We start from the raw sequence: 23,973 nt of genomic DNA, 5'->3' as shown, positions 1-23,973 counted from the left end.
CTGCCTTATAGGTTTCAGTTTCTTGAATGACAATTCCACCCCCTTTGTCTGCACTTTTGATAACTACATTTCTATTGTTTTTAGTGTTTCAATTGCTTTTTTCTCTTGAAATGAGATGGAATGGAGTATTCGTGGCAGGGCCAAGCCCCGTCCCTGCCACGAATACTCCGTTCCGACCACCATCCACCTTCTCACCTTCATCTACAATGGTACCCCCCGAAATCATAGCATTCGAGAAACTTGTGCTAAGAGATCTCACTACAATACAGAACAGCAAATTGTTTGTTCCGTATAACATCTCATTTCAAGAGAAAAAAGCAATTGAAACACTTAAAAACAATAGAAATGTAGTTATCAAAAGTGCAGACTATTAAGAGCCTAGTATCGGTAAGCAATCTGTCTTCCACTAGGACATGTAAGGCGCCCCCCCCCTTATTTCCCACCGAGAACACTGTATGATTGTACACGTGTGCCTGATCACGAGATGGCTGTGAACTTTCGCCATAAACGGTCATGCTTAAACTTCATGAACTTAAATAAGAAGAATAACATTGTCAGCGAAATAAAGATTGAATGAATTGGCACCAGTCACTCACGCACTCTGTCTTGAAAGCCCCCGAAACCTTCACTCTATTTTAAAACACCAATTACAACACGTTAAGCCGCTTCCGAATAACTGTGAAATGTACAAAGTAGATGGACTGTTTGACTTGTTGAAAGTACACCTTCTAATTTAGCCTTCGGCTATGACTTTCTTCCCCTCTTCCTTCCTCCACAACAGGCGGTTGTATTATAATTATAGGCAGGCAAATGTTTGTCAATTGATGTCCTGATGATGATCCCGTGTAATTAGAGCGAAAAGGGATCGAAACGTCGACTTTAAGTAGTGCTACCACAACCTAGCCATTGTGTTGTATTCTTGTTGTGTTTAGTACTGACTGGCAAATACTTCAATTGAATACTGATTTAAAAAGTGGCCAGTATTGCTCTTTTTTTGCCTGTGGAAACCTTTTTTCCCCCATGTGTTGTTTGTCCCTTTTGAGTAAGGTACAGGATTGTGCCTATAAACTATTCATATAATTGCTTTTCATTGTGTTTAAAATAAATACCCTGCCCGGTTGGACAGAGGATAAATATAGCTTCCTATTATGGCCTATATTTCATTCACAATTTTTATTTTGATAAGCTTAGGACCTTTGTCTTCCAAAGCACTGTTCCTATAGGGGCACCATTTCTGTCCACGAGGAAAAGGAAAAGAAGAGAACAGAGCGGACCATGTTCTGACCTCATAGATAGAGACGATCGCAAATTTTGTCTCTTGTTGCCCTCACACATCCAGAGGGATGTCATGCTTCATCATTGGGCGTTACTCATCATTGGTCCGGCGCTGCAATGCCCTAGGTGTCCCCCGAAGGATAACTTTGGCGGGGATTTTTGACGGAGATCTTTTAATTAGGCTGTATGATGAGTGAGGGTGTGAGATTATCCAGTGGAAGAGAGGGTTAATGAGAGATGCTGCATGCGAGGGTAAGTATTGCAGAAGAATGCACCCTTCAGAACCCCCCGTTACGGTGTGGATGGACATGCAATAGCCTATCGAGTAATTTTAAGTTTACCAATTGGTTGCAACAAGAGCGGTCATAATTTGAGCTGGACGCCAACCTGTAGTTTTCACACGGGGAACTGCTCGACTTTTATTATAGTGTTCTTTATTTATTCATTTGCTTTCCACTTTTCACAATTACCTTTTTGGTCCTGATGAAGCACAAGGGATCGTTTTGACCACTGAAGGGCGCGAAACATGTCCACCTGAGAGTTACTAGGGTACATCATGACACAGCCAGTAACAAATAACCTACTTTTTTTAAGCTGGTCAGGGAAACCAACATATTAAAAAGTCTTTAGGGTATCCCCTAGCCAGTTTTAGTCAGTCAGTCAGTCACTCATCATCTCTCACATACCCTCTTTTCCACTGGATAATCTCACACCCTCACTCATCATACAGTGTAATTAAAAGATCTCTACCAAAGTAACCCTTCGGGGGACCTGTAGGGCTTTGGAGCATCGGCCCGACCAGGAGCAACGCCCAATAATGAAGCATGACATCCCTCTGGATGTGTGAAGGCAACAAGAGACCAAATCTGTGATTGTCTCTATCTGTGAGGTCAGAACCTAGACCCCTATGTTCTCTTCTTTTCCTTTTACTCGTGGACAGAAATGGTGTCCCTATAGGAACAGTAACCCAATCTTTGGTTCTATACGACATACAGCTGCACCTGTTGATCCAGACATCCTAACCAAACATCGTACAATCCGAATTCCTTTCTGAATAATCCTCAATATAAGCAATCAAGGCAAAATAATGTTTTCTTCTGCAACTTGCCCCTTAAGACTATAAATGCGGTTTGTTTATTTGGCAGGTACGTGCATGCTTTGTGGGACATGGCCACCGAGACCTTGCTATCTGTCCCAGAAGACCTCCGAGCTTCTTTGGCTCAGACATTACATGCTTGGCAGGATGTTGCAAAATATATAATATGTGCATGCCTGGATACTACTGGTATTGGCAGGACTATTGGCACGAGAGTCATACTCGGAAGATACAAATGATTAAGATCAACCAGATTTTCTGGCGATGTAAGAGGGGTTGACCTTACGGCTAAGGCGCTCGACCTCGGACCTGGGGATCTGGGTTCGAGTCTCGGTAACGACGCCAAAAAACCCCTGTGATTCTGGGCAAATCACTTAATCTCCCCGTGCCTAAAATGAAAGTGTGTCCTCATGTAACGTAACTGGTGCTATGTAAAGTGCTCTGATAACCGATTCGGTTCGGTTCTAGTTCTCGCTATATAAAACTCTGCAAAAAAAAAAGATGTGCAGGTATCCTTAATAGATATGCCCTTCAATGGCGAAAGACTCTTCAGGGTGAAAGCAGACTCTTCACTGGAAATGTTGAAAGAAAGTCGAGTCATTGCATGCTCTTGGGGAGTTGTTAATGCCAGGAAGACACATTTCCTTGCTGGGGAAATAGGACTTGCTCTAACCAAACAACCATTTTCTCAGCAGTAAAGGTATAGTGCAGTTCTTCTCTTTCAGTTTCCTTCAGCTTTAGACACCGGACCCCTAGCAATTTTAGTTTGCATTGGCTTTTCAGGCTGTATTATCAACATAAGTGGACTCATACGTCTGAATGTAGAAGACTCTCGACAAGTGGAGAAGACCAGAACCTTGATTTTTCCTCTTTCATTCTTACATTCCAGCAGTCAATGATCAATGAGAGTACATTCCTACTTAAACTCTCAAAAAGATTTAGGTCTAGATGAGTGCACTAATGTATCCTTAATCTTTTCGTTAAGTCCCTGTCAGAAATTGTCATCTGGATTCTTTCCACCAAGGTGATCTCAGCAACCAGCTGACAAAAATGCGTCAAATAAGATAGCACATGAGCATTGCTAGATGTCGCACAGTTCCTCTTCTGCATTGAATTCTTTAGCTGGCCTCGCGACCAATTTGAAAGGATTATAATTATTTAGGCATGGATTTGATTCTGCAACAGATGAAGAGCCCAAGCCAACGCTGCCATAGAAGCACGCTCATAAAGTATCCCACATTAGAGCAGTCAGAAACATAATGGGTGAAAGGCAAAGCGGGCCAGAAGGGAGTCTAGAAATTCCTTTCTGTTGGATCGCCAGAAAATTAGAGTACTTGAACTAACCACAGAAAGATCAGGGGCAGTCATAGTCTGTCTAAGGTCTGCATTCTCTCTTCTCGATTGATACAGCTTTAAATAATGGAATGTATGTGAATTGATAAATCACATATAAAAACGAGTTGGTTATGAATCGGTTTGCAATCGAATTTAAAGAAATTGTCTAATAGAGGAATGTAATATTTTGACTGTTGAAACTCATATGTTTGACATAATATATTGTGAGAACTAATTATATGTAACTAAAAAAATTGGATTTTGTATGTGGAGTATATATTTGGTGCCCCTTAAATTCTTTTAAAACAGTCTTTAAGTACCTAATAATTGTTTGACTTCTAAATCTCGTTTTAGCAAGTTCTACTCCTTTGAGGGAAGACATCCCTGGATTTGAAATAGACGTGGTTGTAACAGTGGTTAAAAAGTTTCCCTAAGTTCCAACTTTAGCGCTTTGTACCTTTTTATTTCTATGTATTTTGAGAAAAATTATCTTGGTGAGATCCAAATATACAGATTACCCCTGTCATGGAGCTCAGATTACCCATTATACATAAAAAGCAGTGACAAAGCCAGTAGGTTTCTCCTTTTAAAGGCATTAGACAACCTTTTGACTTTTCTAGTGCTTGTGGCAGATGGGCAAATAAATATTGTTTGCCATGCCAAAGATAATTGCAAAAAATGATACAAGAAATGGCTGGCTCCAACGTGATGACTTGTAAACATTCATGCACGCTTTGTGACATGATTCTGTGGTAGCCAAATCGATTTCATTTTATTTTATCGTTCCAAGGTGCCAGAAACATGTCTTGGAGCTGTAAATTAACTAGTAAAAACTACGCAAAAGTGCATAATCAAGAAAGAAGGGGCCTGAAAGCAAAGTTGCAGCTGCTGGGACGTCAGAAATTTTTTTTATACTAAAAAAATGACAGGAGAATTGAGCAGCAGAAGAGTGGGAAAGCAGCTGAATGCTGCTGAGCGGCATGGAGAAGCATGGAGTGGTGGGGCATTAGAGGAGCTCAGAGGAAAAGGGAAAAATGTTGAGTGAGACAGGAAGGTTGAAGCTAGTGTTGAGCTGGGATAAGAAACATGAAGAGCGGAAGGGGGCTGTCATGGGGAGGGGAAGCAGAACAATGGAGAGAGAGCAAGAAAAACACATTGTTTTATGGTGTGCGAAAAGCAAAATAAAAAAAGTTGTTTCCTGAATTTAAACAATGGACGAGTTCAAGTCATCCAATCATAATGGTAATTAAGCTATTCACCAGGGAAGGGAAAATGTGAGAAGATGGAGAGCACAGAAAGCCAAGCAGGCTTTCGCAATAGGCTTCCCCGTAGGCTAGTGTAAATATTAGCGTTGTCCACAATAAGTCAGACAGAGAATTTTAAAAGTTACCTGTTTGAAAGTGTAAATGCTAAACCAAAAATTATTTTAATTTTAAACTAGCAATACAAAGCATAAGTCATTCATTTATGTTAACATTGTAGAAAACGTTTTCGATGTAGATTGGCCCCTTCTCTTTCATCATAAAGTCAAGGAGAGACAACGTGGCCAGGAGAATAGTTTTAGTTTCAACTTATTTGTAACCTTTTAACATGATTGAGAACCCAATGAAGGATAGACCTTTTTTCGAGTACATTATGAGGTTTACGAGTGGCTGAAAAAGTAACGCTAGTGAGGATATAATTCTTTAGTGAAAAAAAGTGAGAACTGTTGGGGGGGTGTCAATAAAGACGGGAATTAATAATGACCTGAGATTACCATTTGGAATAGTAAATAACAAATTAAATTAAGTGATCCTCCAATATTCCAGTAAAAAGACAGAATATCATCTTTGTCTAGGGAGTTTAACACTATATGCACAAAGACTAAACCTTCATCCAGGTAAATTGCTTCCAAGCATTATTTATAAAAGAGACACCCTTTTCACGAGTAATAGGGATTTGTGATCCACATGTTGAAGCCATAACTGTTGATGCTCTGCTTTCAGATGGTGAAGTTTACAGCTATGGAAGACTGCCATGGAGGCAGGGCATGAAAGAAGATGGTTCATCTGGCCCTGTCTTGGAGAAGACTCTAGTTGGACAGCGAGCTGTGTCTGTGGCAGCTGGTAGCTTCCACAGTGGAGTTGTGATGGATGGGGGTATGGTCTACATGTGGGGAGGAAATTCTGCTGGCCAGTGTGCGGTTCTTAACCAAACCTATGTCCCTGAACCCATCCCAGTCAGTATATCGGACCAAGAGACAAGACCCCCACAGTGGGTTCGGGTTTTGCAGCTTGCCTGCGGAGAAGAGCACACATTGGCATTGTCCATCAGCAGAGAAATTTGGGCATGGGGCAGCGGCTGCCAGCTTGGCCTTAACACCAACACTTTCCCAGTTGCCAAACCTCAAAAGGTGGAGCACTTGTCAGGGCGCATTGTACTGCAAGTGGCTTGTGGATCTCACCACAGCCTGGCACTTGTCCAGTGCTCCCTTTCTCTGGAAATGAAACCTGTTCCAGAGAGGTGCAACCACTGTAGCCAGCTTCTGATCACGATGACGGACAAGGAAGACCATGTTATCATTTCAGACAGTCACTGCTGCCCATTGGGTGTGGCTTTACCCGATTCCCACCCAACTCCTCGTAGCCCCTTGTGCTCTGAGTCCGTTGAGGTGCGAAGTGATTCAACTGAGCAGCACGGAGATGGCCCAGTGTCCCTTATCGAGGGCCTTTCTAAAGAATCCGACATGACTGGTCAGTCCATCAGTGATGATGCCAACTCATTTGAGCAGGGAGTAAATAGGATTATGAACCTCTCACATGTGGTTAATTGCCTGTATCCTGGTAAGGAAGCTGCAGAACACACACCCAATGAAGAACCAGGGAACAGCAAAGTCACAGAGCAGGAGCAGGTAATATACGTTTTACTCTCGTACGTTTATATTATGTTGTTTTTAGAATTGTAAATGGAAAAAGACATTACAATTGTAAGTATAATTGTGAGTCTGTTTCTTGTGTCTAACCCTCTTTTCTAATGGATTAATCTATCCACAGATTCCTCATCTTTTAAAATATCCTTGTGGTCCTGGTTGAATGTGGATTTTTCTCAGTGGTTAATTTGTAAACAAATAAGTGCCGGGGCTCTAGTCAGTAGGCATCTTGCACCAGCCCATTTTCTGTTAGCGCCTCCTAAAACAGAACCAACTGCTAACCATGAAAGTGGGGAGAGGATGTGGTAGAATGATCACAGCTTTAGACTTCAGAGCCGGGGAACCAGGTTTGAGTCTCGACGTCAACTCGGCATCCTGTGATTCTGAGCAAATTACTTAATCTCCCTGTAAATTAATGTGTCCTTAACTGGTGCTCATGAAAAGTGCCGCTGTTGATGATTAACTACCGGTTTTGAGCCCCGGAAACCACAGGCTCAAATTAAGCACTGAGTTTTCTATCCCAGTAATGGGTGGTAGGTAGTAGAAGAAAGACTCCATTAATGCAGCTGCTAAGGTGTCACAGATGTGATGACACTATTCCATAAAGGTGCCACGTGGTACTCACCATGTAATTTGTTTGATCTTCAATACTAAAATCAATGATTTTCTGTTTTCTCAGGGCATTTTCTCAAAGTGTCTCATCTTATTGGCAGAGCCATAACACCACATGGTTTCTGCCCTTTTGGGAAATGCAAGAACCATCTGGTACTGACCAGACAATATGAAAGATGCATGTGGTATCTCAGAATGGATTATGGATCCAGTGTGCTTGAGCTTTTGGCTGTATAATGCAAGCACCTTGGGCCCCAGACCCATTGCCCCACCCCATGGTGAAAAAAAAGAACAGAAGCACTGACTCTTTCTTTTCTAGGTTGTAAGAAAGTAAAATCAGCGGAGTGATTCTCTACTGCTACTGTCTACGGCCTCTTCCGAAGAATCTCTAGCAAACTTACATTAGCCTCCATTAAAACCCTCCATAGTTTGCTTCATTTTAGGAAGTCATGATGTAGGTCTCCCGATTCTGTCCCTCCTACATCAGATGCTGAAGCTGCCATTGCGTCAAGCCATGTCTCTCATTTTAGAACACCCCTCCTACAGCTTTGGCCCAATTTTCAGTGAGTGTGATGGTTAAACTTACGAAATTTTCTAACAACATTTGACTGATTTTAATGGTCTTCTCCCTCTTGACAGCAGACATACAGCGCGGTCCTCAAGAATGGTCTGGGCACGTTTTGGATTAGAGGGTTAAAAAAAACAGAAGTACCTAGAAGATGTTTCAGGCCAGACTCCCTATGTCACCAAGCTCTGTAGCCTTGGGTGCTATAACTTTTGTTTGCAAAGGTATGGGCAAATACTGCTTCTGCCACATTGTGGAAGGTACCAAGTCTTAAGATGACCACATGCTCCCCTCACCCTATTGATTCTGTGTCTGTCTTACTGATTGATAGGCAGGACTCCAATGGATGGGTTTTGTCCCTGGAAGTGAATAGTGCAGCCCTCTGATTGCACCAGTCCAATATAGATGTAGTTATTGCAGCAAACACACTTGAAATTCTTCTTGCCATGTTAGAGTTGACATCTAATGTTGTCACTGTGATCTTGGATCTGCTAACAGGAGATCTCAGCCAGCTATTGCTACCTTCCAATGGTGCTTGTCTAGAAGCAATGTTATCAATGTGGTTGAAACGTCTATTGGCTCCAACCATTGACAAGCAAGCAGGCCAAGAAACATTGCCATATATCAGTCGACCTGAGCCTTTTATGATATCTAGCTCACTGAGGAACCTAGCGTAACACCCCTTTTGCAACACTGGATCCTATTATTGCAGTGCCGTTGTCAATTAAATGGAGTCAAAGAATCTTGACTATTGGGACAGAAATATTTTTTGCATCAGAGAATTTAGATCTACTTGTGAGCAATTCTGCTTGCGTCCCTATTAGACTCTAATACCTATGGCAAAGGCTTTAAGCAGCATCTGTTAAATGGTAATGAAGAATCTAAGCATGACTTATATGTCTCTCCTGATGCCCTTAATAATGCTTGCTTTAAGATCATGTGATAGTAAACCTTCTGAATTTACTTAAAGAGAAACAAACAAACTAAACTAGTGGGTATGACTCCTCCACAGTATCTTGCATGGTGTAGTGTAATGAGTTCAAAACCTGGCAATCCAAGTGAAAATCGACTTTGGCCACAGGGGTTGATGGCCCCCCTTGAAGTCCTCTTTGGTCCAACAGAAGTCCAGTTATGACTGGCCTACTGGTCTTCGGTCATAGCAGGACCAGAGGTACCCTTTGGGGAGGGTCACTGGCCATCTTGTGTGACAAATCTGATGACTCTCCCTGATCCAGTAGACTCTGTGTAACCTTTGAGTTTCGAGTAGTGGTCTCGGCTGCACGCTGAATGTGGCTACTGACTGGCCAGAACCTGCTACTTCAGCAGTTATAGCCCTGTTGTTGGAAGAGGAAGTCAGCTGACTGACTCTTGAAGCTCAGCTTTTCTATCTGGGTTCTGGAACAACTGTTCCATGAGCCAGGTACCACAGGCACAGTTCTTCCTTTACTAGCCCAAGGAGCAGCAGTTGCAGTCCAGGGATTGGTGCAGCCTCTCTAGCCAAGGCCATGGGTCAGTAGGACAGTCTTTCTTCGGTCATCTATCTAGTCCCAATGAGATCTGAGGTCTGGGTGTCAGGGGTGCCATATTTATGCCCAGAAAGCGCCCTCAGGGGATGAAGCGGACACTAGTGAATGGGCTGCCAGGTTCCTCTCACCTTATGACAACATCCGTCTATGTGTGTAATCTTAGCTATCTTAATGTCCACTATTCTGCCCACTCGCAAGATGTCTGAACCCCCTCCCTTGGTGTGGGGTGCATGGTAGCTCACCCTAGAGGTGTGACTACCTTCGCTCTATACTCCCACAGGAAAAAGGGTTTGGCAACTGGTTTCCCCTCTATTTTTCCACCGCCAGCCCATCTACCTGAACAAAGAAGCAGTCCCTCTCGAGTGTGGTTGCCCTTTACCGATTAAAGGTGGCTTTCCCTTTGAAGCTCACGTTTTTTGGCCAACACCGCGCGCCCGTGTGTGTGTCTGTCTGTCTGTCTGTCTGTCTGTCTGTCTGTCCTATCAAGTTCAAATACAGGGTGTTAAATATTATTAAGTAAGACACTAAAAGCCCAAATTACTTACTGGCAGTTGCCAGTAGCTAGTTATAGTTAGGACCTTGTATCTATTTAAAAAGCGTTTTTTCGTTTGCCAATATCTTTGGTGCTGTTTGACTAATCTTCGCGACATTTTCAAAATTCTTGACCCTCTCACTTCAGCTACTGTGTTGAAAGTTTCGGGGTGATTTGTCAAGTGGGGCCGAGAAAAAGTGGGGGGTCCCGAAACTCTTTTTCTCCATGGTAATTTACATAGGAAACTTTAGACAAGACTACAGCCCGAACTGCTGAACGGAATTACACCAACTTTTTGCAAAAAGTTAGCTCTTGGTCCAGAGTGCACTCTTTTTGTTAAATGGTGTAAATCCGTTCAGTAGTTCCTGCGAAACTTAAAGATTTCTCAGATATCCATATATCTACGCAGAAGATCCGCAAGTCCTCCCGATCTCGAGCCTGCGATCTGATTGGCTGCCAACAGTTCCAACCAGGCACTGTTTGCAGCCATCTTGTGACTTGGTTGAACCGAGTCGCAAGAAAAAAAGTGAAAAAAGGTCAAAATCAAGAAAAGGAGGAAGAGTACAAACACCCTGACACCCTAGGCCTGTCCAGGGCCAGAAAAAGCATTTTTATAAAATAAATAAATAAATAAACAGGATTCCCATTTGGTCAGTAAATCCTGCCTAAAATGTAAAAAAACAAAAAAAAAAAGCACAGTCTCCCGCGCTTCGTTTTCTTTAAATCCTCGGGTGGGCCTGGTGCGGGGGGCAATTTAAAAATGAGATGCGGCCCCAAGCAGCCATGGGGTCAGCCACCTCCCAGGGGCTTTTTTTAATAAAATGTCCCAAATATTATGCGCCAAAACATTTTTTTCGGAGTCATTGGCTCCAGCCCTCATATTTTGTTTCTCTGACATGTTCCACGTCTCGTCCCTCCGCTCCCTGATACACATCAATCACCTTATTTCATGGCATTTCCCACGTCATTCGCTCCGCTGCACTAGGACCCCTTCATTCTCCATCTCCTTCCTTTGCACAATTAAAGATGCGCCCGAAACATCAGCACTGAGAAAGATGGGATGTCCCAGCTCACTGCTAAAGGATTAAGCCTGTTATATCGGAAACACTGGCAAGCCGCACTAAAAAGAACTTGTAAAATGTAGTGGCCTTTTAAAATGCAGCTGCCATTTATAAATGAATTAAGCTGCGCTGCTTTATTACCAACTCTATTTGTTAACTCTTTTCATTACAGACTGTAGCAGCTGGGCGAGGGCAATGGTGCCAGGGAGAAGGTTGGAGATACACGCACCACGTTGAACTCCCTCACCGCCCTGCGAATCCCACTGGAAGCTTTTTTGAGTCGAGGACCGTCACACTGCGTAGCAGTGGGCGGAGCCGAAGATTTTATGTTTCTTAGAGGGGGCTTGGAACCCGCCCCTCTTCTCCATTGGCTGGCCTAGTAAGAGAGGAGAGGGGCGTCACTCCCTTTAAGCCCCGTCTTTTGGTGATTCGGGGGCGTGTTTTTTGCCTTCTTTCTACCCGTGACGTCATCCGTCACTCAGGGAAAAAAACCACGCCCCCGAATCGCAAACATTTCGGATCTTTGCGGCAGCCATTTCAGGCCGACCGCCGCCGGAAGAAGTCGTCCTCAGGTGAGTGCTTGTAACCAAGTTTAATATTGCAAACATCTCTCATCGGTACATGCTTGTAACCGAAGCAGTGCTTGTTTCTAGTTGCCGAAGGACATTTTGAACAAAAATCCCAACCTCACTCCTTTAATTACGCCCCGCAGGACTTGCAGAGCGCGGCTAACAGGCATACTCTTTAATGCAGCTCTGGATTCGATCGTTGTCAGAGAGGAAGGGCAATGAATGAATTCACGTTTTCCAAATTGATAGTTGCTTAATCCAGAGAGTGATGCATGCTGTGGTATTTCACATGACCTTAAGTATGTTGATCCCTGGGACGAACTACGTTTCCATTCACGCCAATGTCAATACTACACTACATGTACCAGCGCGCTATGGGTCGCCAAGCCCCCTAGCTACCCTCTTTTGGGTGATGTAGTTTTTCTTTGTCACATGGCGCTTTGAAACAGACGACAGACTTGGCCGTATAAAACTACAACCCCCTTTTCTTCCTCATTTCCGGTACAGTGTGCGTCGGCGGTCAAATACCATTCAAAGTCGTTCGTTCTGCTGCCGGTTGTCTCCTTCGTCACATGGCGCTTTGAAACAGATGACAGACTTGGCGGTATAAAACTACAACCCCCTTTTCTTCCTCATTTCCGGTACAGTGTGCGTCGGCGGTCAAATACCATTCAAAGTCGTTCGTTCTGCTGCCGGTTGTCTCCTTCGTCTTCTGATCCCGTAGAGGTGACCTGGGCCAGTGTGGAGGTTGTCGCCGCCGAGTGAATAGACTTCTCGCCTGCTCCGTGACTACTTCCTCACCATGGTCAGTGGGCGTTCTTCTGTAATCTTCGGACATTTAGGCGTAGTGATGTTTGCTATTATTTCAGGGATTTCGAATCCGTAGCAATGCAGAGCCCGAGGCTGCGAGCTCTGGGAAGGCGCAAATCATGAATCAGCCTGGATCAGCAGCGGGTTAGCACTGCCGGGGCATGCACGGGTTTTCAGATTTGTGTTCTGTGGGATGTCTGCGGTGTTGTGTAGTTGTGCTGCCGACCGTATTCAATGTTTCCGCTGCAACAAGTACGGAGCTCGTAATGCTAAATGAAGAAGCATTAAACAAATTTAACATCACTGCTGTTAACATCATTAACAATGACTATACAGATGACAATTCATCATGTTTTCGATTAATCGACTATAATTTTATAGGGAACTCAGGGTTGCTGCTTGTTCTGCCTCTTTATTGTATCCATATGTTGTAACGCAGTTGTTGGGAGAGCTCCTCAATGCAAACAGCCCTGCCTCATTCCAAATCTGAGATTCTGAGCGTGTGCTCTTAGATTTGAAAGATTTTTCTTCTCATTAAGACATTATAAGAACTTTCTATAGCTATACCGATTCATGCATACGTTACCTCTTGTATATGGAGATTAATGAAGTATTGCGCTTTAGTCCAGGCCTTCTAGTAACTGCTACCAGCAGTGAAAAATCCATAGGTAATACTGAACAGTAACTATTGTCGCTTCTGGGTATTGCCTCGAATGTTCATTCTAAACGTTATAGAATTATCTTTATAGGAGAATAGGAGAGGCAGTTGCCAACTCACCCCCCCACCAAACACACACATGTTTCGGTTATTCCATAATAAATGATCGCCCCTCGTTGAGAAGTGGCATTTGTGGTGATGTACCACGTATGATTTATGCAACTTTTCTTTAAAATGCCAACATTGGGGCACGGGTTAAAGGTACTATAACCATTTGGCATAATAACAATGTGTCCTCATGGACTTTGGGCCCAGGTGGGTCCCTACATCCCTCTGAATTTTAGTTAAGTCCCTACAAGCTCAAGTGCAAAGCCTTGCAGGAAGAGAACCGCGACCTGCGCAAGGCCAGCGTCACCATCGTGAGTACAGGGGGCGCGGGGTCAGCGTCACCGTTATGAGTCAGTGCTTGCGGGGGCGGTGTGTGCTTGTGTCTTCCCTCTTGGTGTCTCTGGTGTTTTCTGTGCCTCTGTGTCCTGCTTGTCATGCCGGTTATTTTGTGCCTGTGTGTGCGTGGCTCTGTCTGTGTGTGTGTGCGTGGCTCTCTGTATGTGTGTGTGTTGCTCTGTATGTGTGTGGCTCTGTGTGTGTGTGTGTGAGTGTGTGTGTGTGGCTCTGTGTAGATGGCTTTTTTTGTAGGTGGCTCTATGTGTGGGTGGCTCTGTCTGTGAGGGTGGCTCTGTGTAAGTGGCTCTGTGTGTGTGGGTGGCTCTATGTAAATGACTGTGTGGGTGGCTCTGTATATGTGTGTGTGTGTGGCTCTGTGTGGGTGTAAATGCAATAGGTCATGCATATGCGAGGTATTAAGCTATTGGCATTGTAAATGAGAATGCCATTTATTTAACGATTAAGCTATTGGCAATGTAAATGACAATGCTATTTATTTATGATTTTAAAAAAAAAAGTCATAAGCAATGCCAATAGCTCTACCTTTAATAATGCCGAGACCATTGCATTGTAAATACTTGTTTTCCTTTTTCTACAGTGAAATGTCTCAGTGTCACTGCCGCGCGCGTCTCCGTCCCCTGTCGCCTGCGGGGAGATTCCAGCTCTTCTGCACCTGAACGTTCGTTGCGCGAGGGGGGTTCTTTGCTGTAACACCACGCATCAGTAGCAGTGTATTATGTAGTGTCAGCTGTGCCACTGCATCACCAGTAGCGACGTAACGAATCACCAACAGTTGCAATGTGCCCAGCGCCAGGAGTGATATTGTGACCTGCTATCGGTGACACTGTAAAGAATTACCACTAGCCTTGTGATGCTGTAGCGCTAGCTTAGCCCAGTGCTGCTCCAGCAGTGATACTGTGAAGTGAAAAAGATCCTTTGCAGTGCCAGCAGTGACAGGTGAAGCACCAGCAGCTAGCATATTGGATGTCCAGGGCCAGTTGTGAGTCTGTGGCAGTGTTCAGCCCCGACAGGAGTACTCTTGGCTGCCTAATGCCAACAGTGAAACTGCATCACTGCATATCACCAACAGTAGCGCCGTACAGGGTCAGCAGTGATATCGGGGCATGTGCAGTGCTAGGGTTTCACGTTGAAGCGTTATCAATACTACTTTGACACTACAGCGCCAGCAGTGACCCAGTGCAGCTCCAGCATTGATACTGTGCAGTGAAATAGCGAGCCAGCATTATTATTATCATTATTATTATTGTGCGACCAGTAGCAGTACTTACAACATAGGTGATAATTTAATCACATATTGTGTCGCATACCAGGGCTGCCATTTCATTTAATAGTGTACGTTAATCATTGTTTCACTACTATTAATCTCATTATCAGTAGGGTTATCATCATCATCCAGGGTTTTGCTTTTGTCCACTCTCCATGTTGTCTCTTCCGTGGCAGTGCGATGCTCGCCTGATTTGAATATTCCTCATTGTCTTGCATAGCTTGCGGGGCTATTGTTTACAGCTAGGGTACCGGCTCGGACGTGTGTCCGTGCGGATCCTGGTCTGCTAACAGCAGGCACTGCTCTGAATACTAATGCCTCCAGAGCAGCCCCGTTGGCTGGGGCAGGCCCCATGTGTGTCGTTACGGGTGCGCAGTAAGGGTGTCCCACATGCCACGTGTGCAGCACATACCAACGGAATGGCCTTTCTTTTGATGCTTTCTTTCACTCCGATTGGAAAGGCGTCTGCTTCACATCTTCTCCCACCGCCAGTCCTGAGGAGGCAACTTCTCCCCCCTGAGGCCCACCCTGAGTGTGTAAACCTTGCATTGAAACCGAAGCCTGCATGTGCCCAGTGACAGTGATGTCATTTGAGATGTCATCAGTGATGTCGCTGACCATGTCATGAGTGATGTAATATGTGACATCAGCAGTGCATTGCGGGGGCGCAAGTTATAGTTAACTCAGCTAACTATAATGGCTGAATTTCTCTGATTTTGTATGAGTGAAATGTCAGCCTAACTATAACATCTCTGTAACCTCTGTATTTTTTCTGGCGGAACGAATGGGAGTATATCTGTGAGACTTTTGGCGCAGTAACTGTTGTTGGAGCATTCATCTGATGAAGGCACAGACCGAAATGCGTTGTGCCATTGCTCTTTTGAAATAAAGATCCTTCCTGCACTCCCCGCTGTGTCTCCTTCGTGGCAATTGTAACGCGTGCAAGTCCTGGGTGCGCTGGCAGAGACTCTTCATCAAGAGGTCAGTGCAACAAGGACAGCTTCGGCATACTTTTCCTCCAAGGTATTGGATATGTACTGACCCACCGCACCCACTTTCAGCACACGTGTCCCAGCTACAAGTTGTCCGTGACTGCACGGAGGAACATATACACACATAATACCCCCTCCCGCTCCCCCCCAAAAAAGGGAACTGCATTGGCATGCTGTGAGCCATTTTGTGATTTGTCACACTTGGGTTGACACAATCAGTGCTGCAGCCGAGGGTGGACACTTTAACTTACCTGCTCTGATTAACCCTGGTTCCCTTATACATGACACTTCCAAGTAAGTTTTTGTTGTTTTAAAAAAAAAAGTTTTATGGAGCAGTGCATCTCAATTGCTTTGCGAAGCTAGAGAAAGCAAATATCCTTGTTTGATACAGATATAAAACTATATAAATAGACATTAAATAATTAATTCCTCAAGATTGTTCATTTCAATAGAAAGTGCTGACAAAAAAGTGCTCAGTGCAATTTAAAATGCAGTGGTCAATTCAATAAAAAAAGGACAATCAATTTCAAAACATAGGCATACATTATACATTGCATGCATAACTACTGAGAAACTCCGCTTCGAGTCTCCTGTTCATCATTAAGTCTATACCTCCTGCCCAGTATAGAAGATTACAACATATGTTCTTCGTGTAGCATATAGCTAGTACCCCTAGCTGTCAGGATTACATAACTCAAACTGTATTCTACCCCAAATATTTAAAAATGGAGAAAGACCCCCGCCCGTTTAGCATAGGCCTCCTCAAACATTTTAGGACTTTGCATTTCTTACTGCCAATGCCTCAGCGAAGGAGCTGCCTCCGTTCTCTACTTCTGAAGTATTAAGTTGTGACACTTTTTTTGGCCCTTCTAGTTTTGTTTGAGGAGCCAAACTAACCAAGCATGGACTCTGACAATATATGGATCTGCGTAATAGCTGTAAGCTTCTGAAAAATTTCCCCCCCCAGCTCCTTCTCTTTCTAGCTTACAGTGAAAACACTGATCTTGCACTCCTACACTCAACCAATGCAGTCTATGGAGGTGTAATAGGTATAGCCCCCTCAATATAAACCCCATTCTTTTTAAATGTGTGGCCCTCACAGACTTGTACCCAAATTCTGAGATAGAGGTCCATTCTATTTTAGTGATTGAACAGCCAGTGGAATGATCCACTTCACCACTGTAGCTAATTCTGTCTTGAGCGTCATTGTCTGCAGCTCCAAACAGGCCGCTAGCCGACGTCAACATGTCGTCGTTCAGTGCTGCATCAATGCAGCAGCATCGATAGTGTTTGGGATATCCAGTCTGCCTCTGCATGCAGAATAATACTGGCCATCAAGGAAAGGACTTCAATGCAGGTTTCCTTTCACTTTTACCCTGCTCTACTACTGTATTCTCCACCAGTGTCTTCCCCGCGTCTTTTCTGGTGTTCTAACCTGGAAGCTGTGTCGGCCGTGACATTTCAAGAAGGTGGTGGGGCCTAAGAGCGCTCAGCAGTAAGTCATGCGGGCTGTACCCTCGATGACTGTGCTGCACTCACCTATAAGTAAGTTAATGTGTGCCAGTTGAGGGTAGCCAATTCAAGTTAAACTTTGTAAAGCGTCAGAACACTGGCCCTGAGGTATGGTTAGCAAGCCTCAGTAGAGTCAAAATAACAGCTGCACCAGTACAAATCTTTGGAGGCGATAATGCAGAAAGAGGCATTTCCTTATGTGGTCCCCCCTCCAGACAAAAGGTGATAAGCAACTAACCCTTCTCATGATAGTACTCATCATCTTTGTGGAAGAACCTGGATAGGCCATGTGCATTGACATGGTGAGTACTAGGTCTGTGTTCCACTGTAAAATCCATACCCTTTAGGGAAATTAACCACCTCAACAATTTGTGGTTCTCTCCTCTCATCAGTATCGGCCATCTGAGAGATCTGTGGTCAGTTTGAATTCCAAACAGCGTTTCAGCTTCTTCAGGTACCAAACCACAGCAAAGTCTTTCCTTTTAACGGCACTCCAACACTGCACTCTTGAGAGGAGTCGCCTGGCAACTAGTTAATACTGACCCTCATCATTTACCTGTGGAAACACTGTCCCAATCCCATATTCAGAAGCATCAGTCTGGACAACAAAGTCTTTGCTCAAATCAGGTGACTTTAGGACAAGTGCTGAGCACAAACCTTCGTTCCAAAGGCCCTATGACATTTGTCTGTCCAGATTACTTCTTGGGTTGTGTATTGGAGATTAGCTATGTCAAAGGTGCCACTATGGTACCATAACCTTTTGCAACTCTTCTCTAGTGCCCGCCATAAAATGGCTCTGACCTGGGTTTTGGTCTCAGATGCTTCTCAGGCCAGAATGGTTTAGATGTTGGGCTGGAGAGATTACACATGGCCTCCTCCTATTTGGTGACCCAAGAACACAACAGAACCTTTCCTTATAAAAAAAAAACAAAGACAACTTTATTTTAGAAATAGGGGTATAAAAACAGGTTTACCTCTCCAACACTTGTAATAAGCATCCAAAATAACATAATACACAATAAGCCATTGCAACAAAGTGAGTACAGCATCTGTCACTTTCATACTGCAGTCAACCCCTCTATCTGATAAGCTTTTCTCATTGGTACTTAGCCCCTTCGAGTTGGTGATGGTGATTCAATTGATTCATGAGTCCTCTCGTTTGTCATTCACATCCTGACCTCTATCACCAAGATAAGTTTTCAGTGGGCCCCATATATCAGAGGTGACCCCTTTGGCAGTAGTGTACGGTATGTCTCTGAAATCTCATTACTGACTGCCAAGACTGTAAGCCATCTATCAACTGTAGGTGGCGCTCCCCTACCCTATGACTTGACCACTCCCCTTTTTCCAAATATATCGGTGCCAATCCAACAAACTTTCTAATGTGCTTGGTTATCTCTTTAAGAAAGCTCAAGAGTGCCAGCAGGTCCTCCGGCTGTAGTGTCAAGTCCATAATACCATTCAGTACTTGGAACAACATGTACTGGTAATCGGCAATCACAGCACAATTCAACGCCAGATGTACAAAATCTGCCAATGGGCTATTACATCTTTCACATGTATCACTGTCCTCCCCCTTCCCATATCTATATAGTTTAACTGGAGTGTAGTAAACGTGGTGCAGAAAAGTGTAGTGCAGTGGTCTGTGCCTGCTGCTCACTCAGACCTCCGGTTTCTTTTTTCTTTAAACCCCTTCATTTATCATTTTGCAATAAAAAAGTAACAAAGTAGTATTGTCAACAAAGGGTTGCATTGAAAGATCAGCAATTAAATAACATTGGCCACACCACGTTTGCGCATACAGTTGCAATACAATACTTAACAAGTAGTAACAGAAACTGTAATCAAGAAGGGGTTATCCTTTACCCAGTGCATACTGGGACATCCCCACAATGTAGTTCTGTGTCACTTTAGCGCCAGGATGCCCGATGGGTTGCAGCGAGCTTTACAAATTTCCTTTACATTACATTACTTTACTATCAGTACATTCATTATCCTACATTTCCCCTTCATTGCCCAAAAATCGTTGCAGAGTGCCTCCCAAAACTCCACATCTAATTGCAATTTAGCATCTGCTCGTGTACGTCAGATATGTATTTCCTCAGCCAATAACCACTCCGAAACGCACTGGACGTATAGGATCGCCATGGGAACCTTAAATGGCAACCTACCTTCTTGATAATACTAACGCCAACTGCAAGAAACAATATGCCATCTTGCGCTTTTTGGGACGAGCAACATTTCCCAGCAGACAAAGCTGACGGGTAAGCGACAAGCCAAGGCAGTTGTTCTCTACAACCTATCGACCACAACTAGCTATAAAGCGCTTACTAATGAACTTTACCATGCTAAGTACATACAGTCAGCGTCTACAAAATCATAATGAGGACAGACAGATGACTGCTCCAAATTTAACCCATGCATACCAGTGGGAGTCATATACTTATGATGCAAAAAACTGAAGTGAATCAACTTGATGCGGGCATTGCAAGACGTAGTCTGCAATAACACACAGATCCTGGCCTAGTCCACTTCTGAAAAGGGGGGCCCGACATAAGTCTCCCAGGTCTGCCTAACCCGTAGCTGCCCTTGCACTACACCCACCTATATTGCCTGGTATATCAAGGCACCACTACCCTATCTGGCACTTGCTTTCCTTGATAATCCGTCTTGCCAGTTGCACAGCTTGATCCACTTCCTTCAGGTGGACCAAGTGATCCTCCCAAGTGGAACTGAACACAGCAATGTCATAAAGAGATTGTGGAGAGGTGTGGCTCACTGGTTAGAGGTGGCAGACCTATAAGCAGAGAACGGCCCGGGACCAGGGTTCAATTCCCGACGCGGCAGGGTCTTGGACTAGGGTCAACGGACTCGATAATTCTCGCCTCAGTTCCTACTCTAACCAGGGAACACACTCTGTAACTCTGGGCATTAAGCTTGCCTCATCTCTACAACGGCCCCCCACAGACGCCGGGGATGCCTGGTTTCTCCCTGGAGATACCCAGAAAGGGACCATCTCACAGGGAAAACCAGGATGTGTTCCCCAGCGCCAGGACACTCGGGTAGAGTAACAGTGCGCTTTACAAGTATCCCACATTTATATGCTGCACTAAAGTTTTCCAAAGCTGGAAGTACTCTGTTCACTAGCCTCTGGAAGGTGGCAGGTGCATTTTTCTCCTGAGCTAATTGGCTTCTTCTCCTTGGCTCCTTATGTTAGGGCTATCTGCCAATAACCTGAAGTCAGGTCAAAGGTGCTCAGATATTTGACAGACCCCAGTTTATCAATGAGCTCATCAGCTCTTGGGATCAGGTGGGCATCAGTCTGAGTGACTGCTTTTAGGCCTCTAGTCCACACAAAACCTTAGTTCAGGCTTCCCTATTTTTGGATTTGTTTTGGGTACTAGCACCACTGGCCTAGTCCAAGGACTACTAGAGGGTTAAATCTCCCTCAGCTCTAGTGTCTTAGCAAACTCAGCATTGATACTAGTATTGACCTTGTTTAATAGACTATACATTTTACTTTTGACTGGCAAGCTATCCCTTGTGCCTACATCATGGTGCACCAAGTTGTCAGACCTGTGGTCAGGGAAAGTAGACCAGAAAACTGACAGAGCAAGTTGTAACAGTCTGTATGCTATTGGACTGTGAGAGTGGAGGAGAGAACTACTTTTTCCAATGAACCATCTTTGACATTGGGTGATAGTCAAGTCAAGTCAAGTCAGAGAATTTTATATAGCGCACTACATACCCAGAGGGTCTCAAGGCGCTTAGGAAGGGGAGGAGGATTACTTGTCAAATATCCACGTTTTAAGTTGCTTTCTGAATGCTAGGTGGTTCTGGGTAAGGCGAAGGTGCGCGGGGAGTGAGTTCCATGTTTTAGCAGCCAGGTATGAGAAGGATCTGCCTCCCATGGTGGTCTTGTTGATACGAGGTACAGTGGCGAGGGCTTGGTTGGAAGACCGTAGTTGGCGGGAGGGGGTGTAGAAGGACAGTCGTGAGTTGAGGCATTCCGGTCCGATGTCGTAGAGTGATTTGTGTGCGTGGGTTAGCAGTCGGAAAGTGATTCTCTTATTGACGGGTAGCCAGTGGAGGTCTTTCAGGTGACCAGAGATGTGTTCGTTGCGTGGGATGTCTAATATGATTCTGGCTGAGGCGTTTTGGATTCGTTGGAGTTTCTTTTGGAGTTTAGCGGTAGTGCCTGCATAGAGGGTGTTTCCGTAGTCCAGTCGGCTCGTGACCAGAGCATGGGTGACTGTTTTCCTGGTTTCGGTGGGGATCCAGAAGATAGAAGGTCAGGGATAGGCTAACTTTCCTCTACTTTCCCTCGATCTGTCACCATGATCATTGTGAACATCTGCTATGTTCTGCTAAAATTGCTGAGGCCTATGTAAATGGGGTATTGTCTGAGCATTTTGTGAGGGCAGGGACTCTTGACTCTTCCCAGAATGGCTTCCATGCTGGTCACAGCACTGAGACAGCCTTGCTCTCAATAACTGAACATCTTCGATCTGTGCTGGACTCTGGTCGAACTGCGGCACTAGTATTACTCAACCTTAGTGCGCGGTTTGATAAGGTTTCGCACAGGATTCTACTCCAACGTCTTGGAGAGGCGGGTGTCTCGGGCACTGCACTCAACTAGTTCAGTTCTTTCCTTGCCGATCGGACCTTCAAAGTTGTCACCCCGCCTTGTGAGTCCAAGTCTTATCCTCTGGAGCTGGGTGTGCCTCAAGGTTCATCGTTGAGTCCCACACTATTCAATCTTTATGTGAGACCGCTGGCGGCTGTCGTCAAGCAGTGGGGCATGACTATGGTCTCCTATGCTGACGACACGCAGCTAGCGGTCGTCCTAAGTGTGAACTCCGAGCTTGACGCCCCCAGATTCCGGGACGGACTCCTGGCAGCAGCTAGCTGGATGAGTGCCAAATGCCTACAGCTGAATGCTAAAAAAACTGAGGTCATGATTGTGGGCCAGAGGACTGATCTCTGGGGTGATACATGGTGGCCCCCTGAACTGGACGCGACTCCTATTCCAGTCCCAGAGGTTAAAAACTTGGGGGTTTGGTTAGATCCTGCCCTCAGTTTTTGTGCCCATACCAAGAAAGTGGCGGCCACCTGTTTTGGCATCCTACGAGGACTGAGACCTATTTTGAGGTTCTTTGATGCCTCCAACAGGCAGCTGGTTATACAGGCATCCATATTATCTCGGCTCGATTACGCCAGTTCGCTCCTGTTGGGGGCCAACCAGGCCGAAATCGCCCGGATGCAACGTGTTCAGAACGCCGCAGCCAGAGCATTGGTAGGCTTACCAGGCTTGCGGAAAATACCATCCGTTCTCTGCACTGGCTCTCTATGGCACAGAGGATTCATTTCAAGACCTTGTGCCTAGCTTTTAAGATCCTTAAGCTGGCCTCGCCTCAGATCCTCGACAACCTTCTGGTGCCTTATGTGCCTACGCGCTCTCTAAGATCCTCGGGTCAAAACTTGGTCATGGTCCCTCGGTTCAGGTTGTGCAGGGCGGGAGGTCGATCTTTTCGAGTTCTGGCTGCTAAATTGTGGAACTCTCTCCCGTCCCACATTCGTGAACTTGATGAGCTCTTGAAGTTTAGGAGGGCGATACAAACGTACTTGTTCCCTCATCCATCTTAGTTCTTTGTTCTGTGTGCGGTTGTCTTTGCTTTGCTGTGTTGTGTATGTGTACTCTGTCTGAAGCGCCGGGACGCCCCTTGGCTGGGGCAGCTGTGCGCTATAGAAGTGTTATTAACATAACATAACATAACATGTCTTGGTGAAGTTTTATTCCGTTTATATGGATAACACTGTGGTGGTTTCTGGTGGTCCTTAAGTCCACCAGGTAGGTGACTTTCCCCTTCTTAACCAAAATAGTATTGGACCAAGTCCATATGTCCTGAAGATCTCTGGGTGCCAAAGGCTCTAAAACCCACATCAGCTGTCCTGGTTGGTTCTCGACCATTGAGGGCTTCTGGTCATACCAGTGCTTCATGAGCTCCTGGCTGGCCTCCAAATTTCTGTTTGCTTTCTTCATGTACTCGTTCAAGGTAGACGTGAGGGGACAATGCATTTCTGAGTCGGGGGAGTTCACAAGACACTAATGATAGAAGTAGCTACCCTGGTGACAGCCCTGAGATCCTTAAAGTGTGATAGACCCTGGAAGCCAGAGTTACAGGTGACATTGCTGATTGATAAGAAAGCGGTTGCGGATGCCATTGAGCGACTCCTATGCTTAGATTATGATCAGAGGACCCGCAGAGCAAGACAAATCAGCAATCCTGTTGGTCAGTCTGACTAAGAAGGGCTCACAGATATTAGAAATGAATATGGCCTAGGGCAATAAACTTTAAAAGTAGGACCAGATAAATCAAGCCTTTCGTGAATATTATACAGTGCTATATTCTAGGAATCATCACAAAAGAGGGGACAGTATATAGTATTTCTTGGAAGGATTATGTCTTTACTGCCTCCTACCGGAGGATGTGGAGGAACTGGGAGCGGACATATCAATGGAAAAAAATCATGGCTGAGGTGAGCCCGGGTTAACTTGCGAGTTAACTTCCAGGCACAGATGGCCTTCCAGTAGAATTCTACGCGACCATATCGAAACACTGACTACTCGGCTGGCCTCCCTCTGTGTGAGGCCAAAGAAACATATTCCCTCCCAAGTTCGATGTGGAAAGCGCTCGTAAATCCCCTACTCAAACTGGGGAGGCCACTCACAGATTTAGTAACTTTGCGACACTATCGCTGTTAAACGTAGATTATAAAATCCAAAATGGTA

The 23,973-nt window shown here is 44.9% G+C and overlaps 1 protein-coding gene across 2 annotated transcripts in view; it reads left to right on the top strand.

The window, feature by feature from the left end:
* Positions 1–23,973, top strand: part of ALS2 (alsin Rho guanine nucleotide exchange factor ALS2) — a 1,284,778-nt gene that overhangs the window by 169,294 nt on the left and 1,091,511 nt on the right. For both annotated transcript variants that reach the window (XM_078680222.1, XM_078680224.1), the window contains one exon: positions 5,692–6,596. In XM_078680222.1, the coding sequence (XP_078536348.1) occupies positions 5,692–6,596 (905 nt within the window). The remainder of the gene's footprint in view (positions 1–5,691; positions 6,597–23,973) is intronic.

This window comes from Lissotriton helveticus, chromosome 3_1, assembly GCF_964261635.1.
Source record: "Lissotriton helveticus chromosome 3_1, aLisHel1.1, whole genome shotgun sequence".
In the NCBI taxonomy this organism is placed as follows: Eukaryota; Metazoa; Chordata; class Amphibia; order Caudata; family Salamandridae; genus Lissotriton; species Lissotriton helveticus.
Note: the sequence above shows the minus strand (reverse complement) of the source record. Positions and strands in the feature narration are given on the sequence as shown.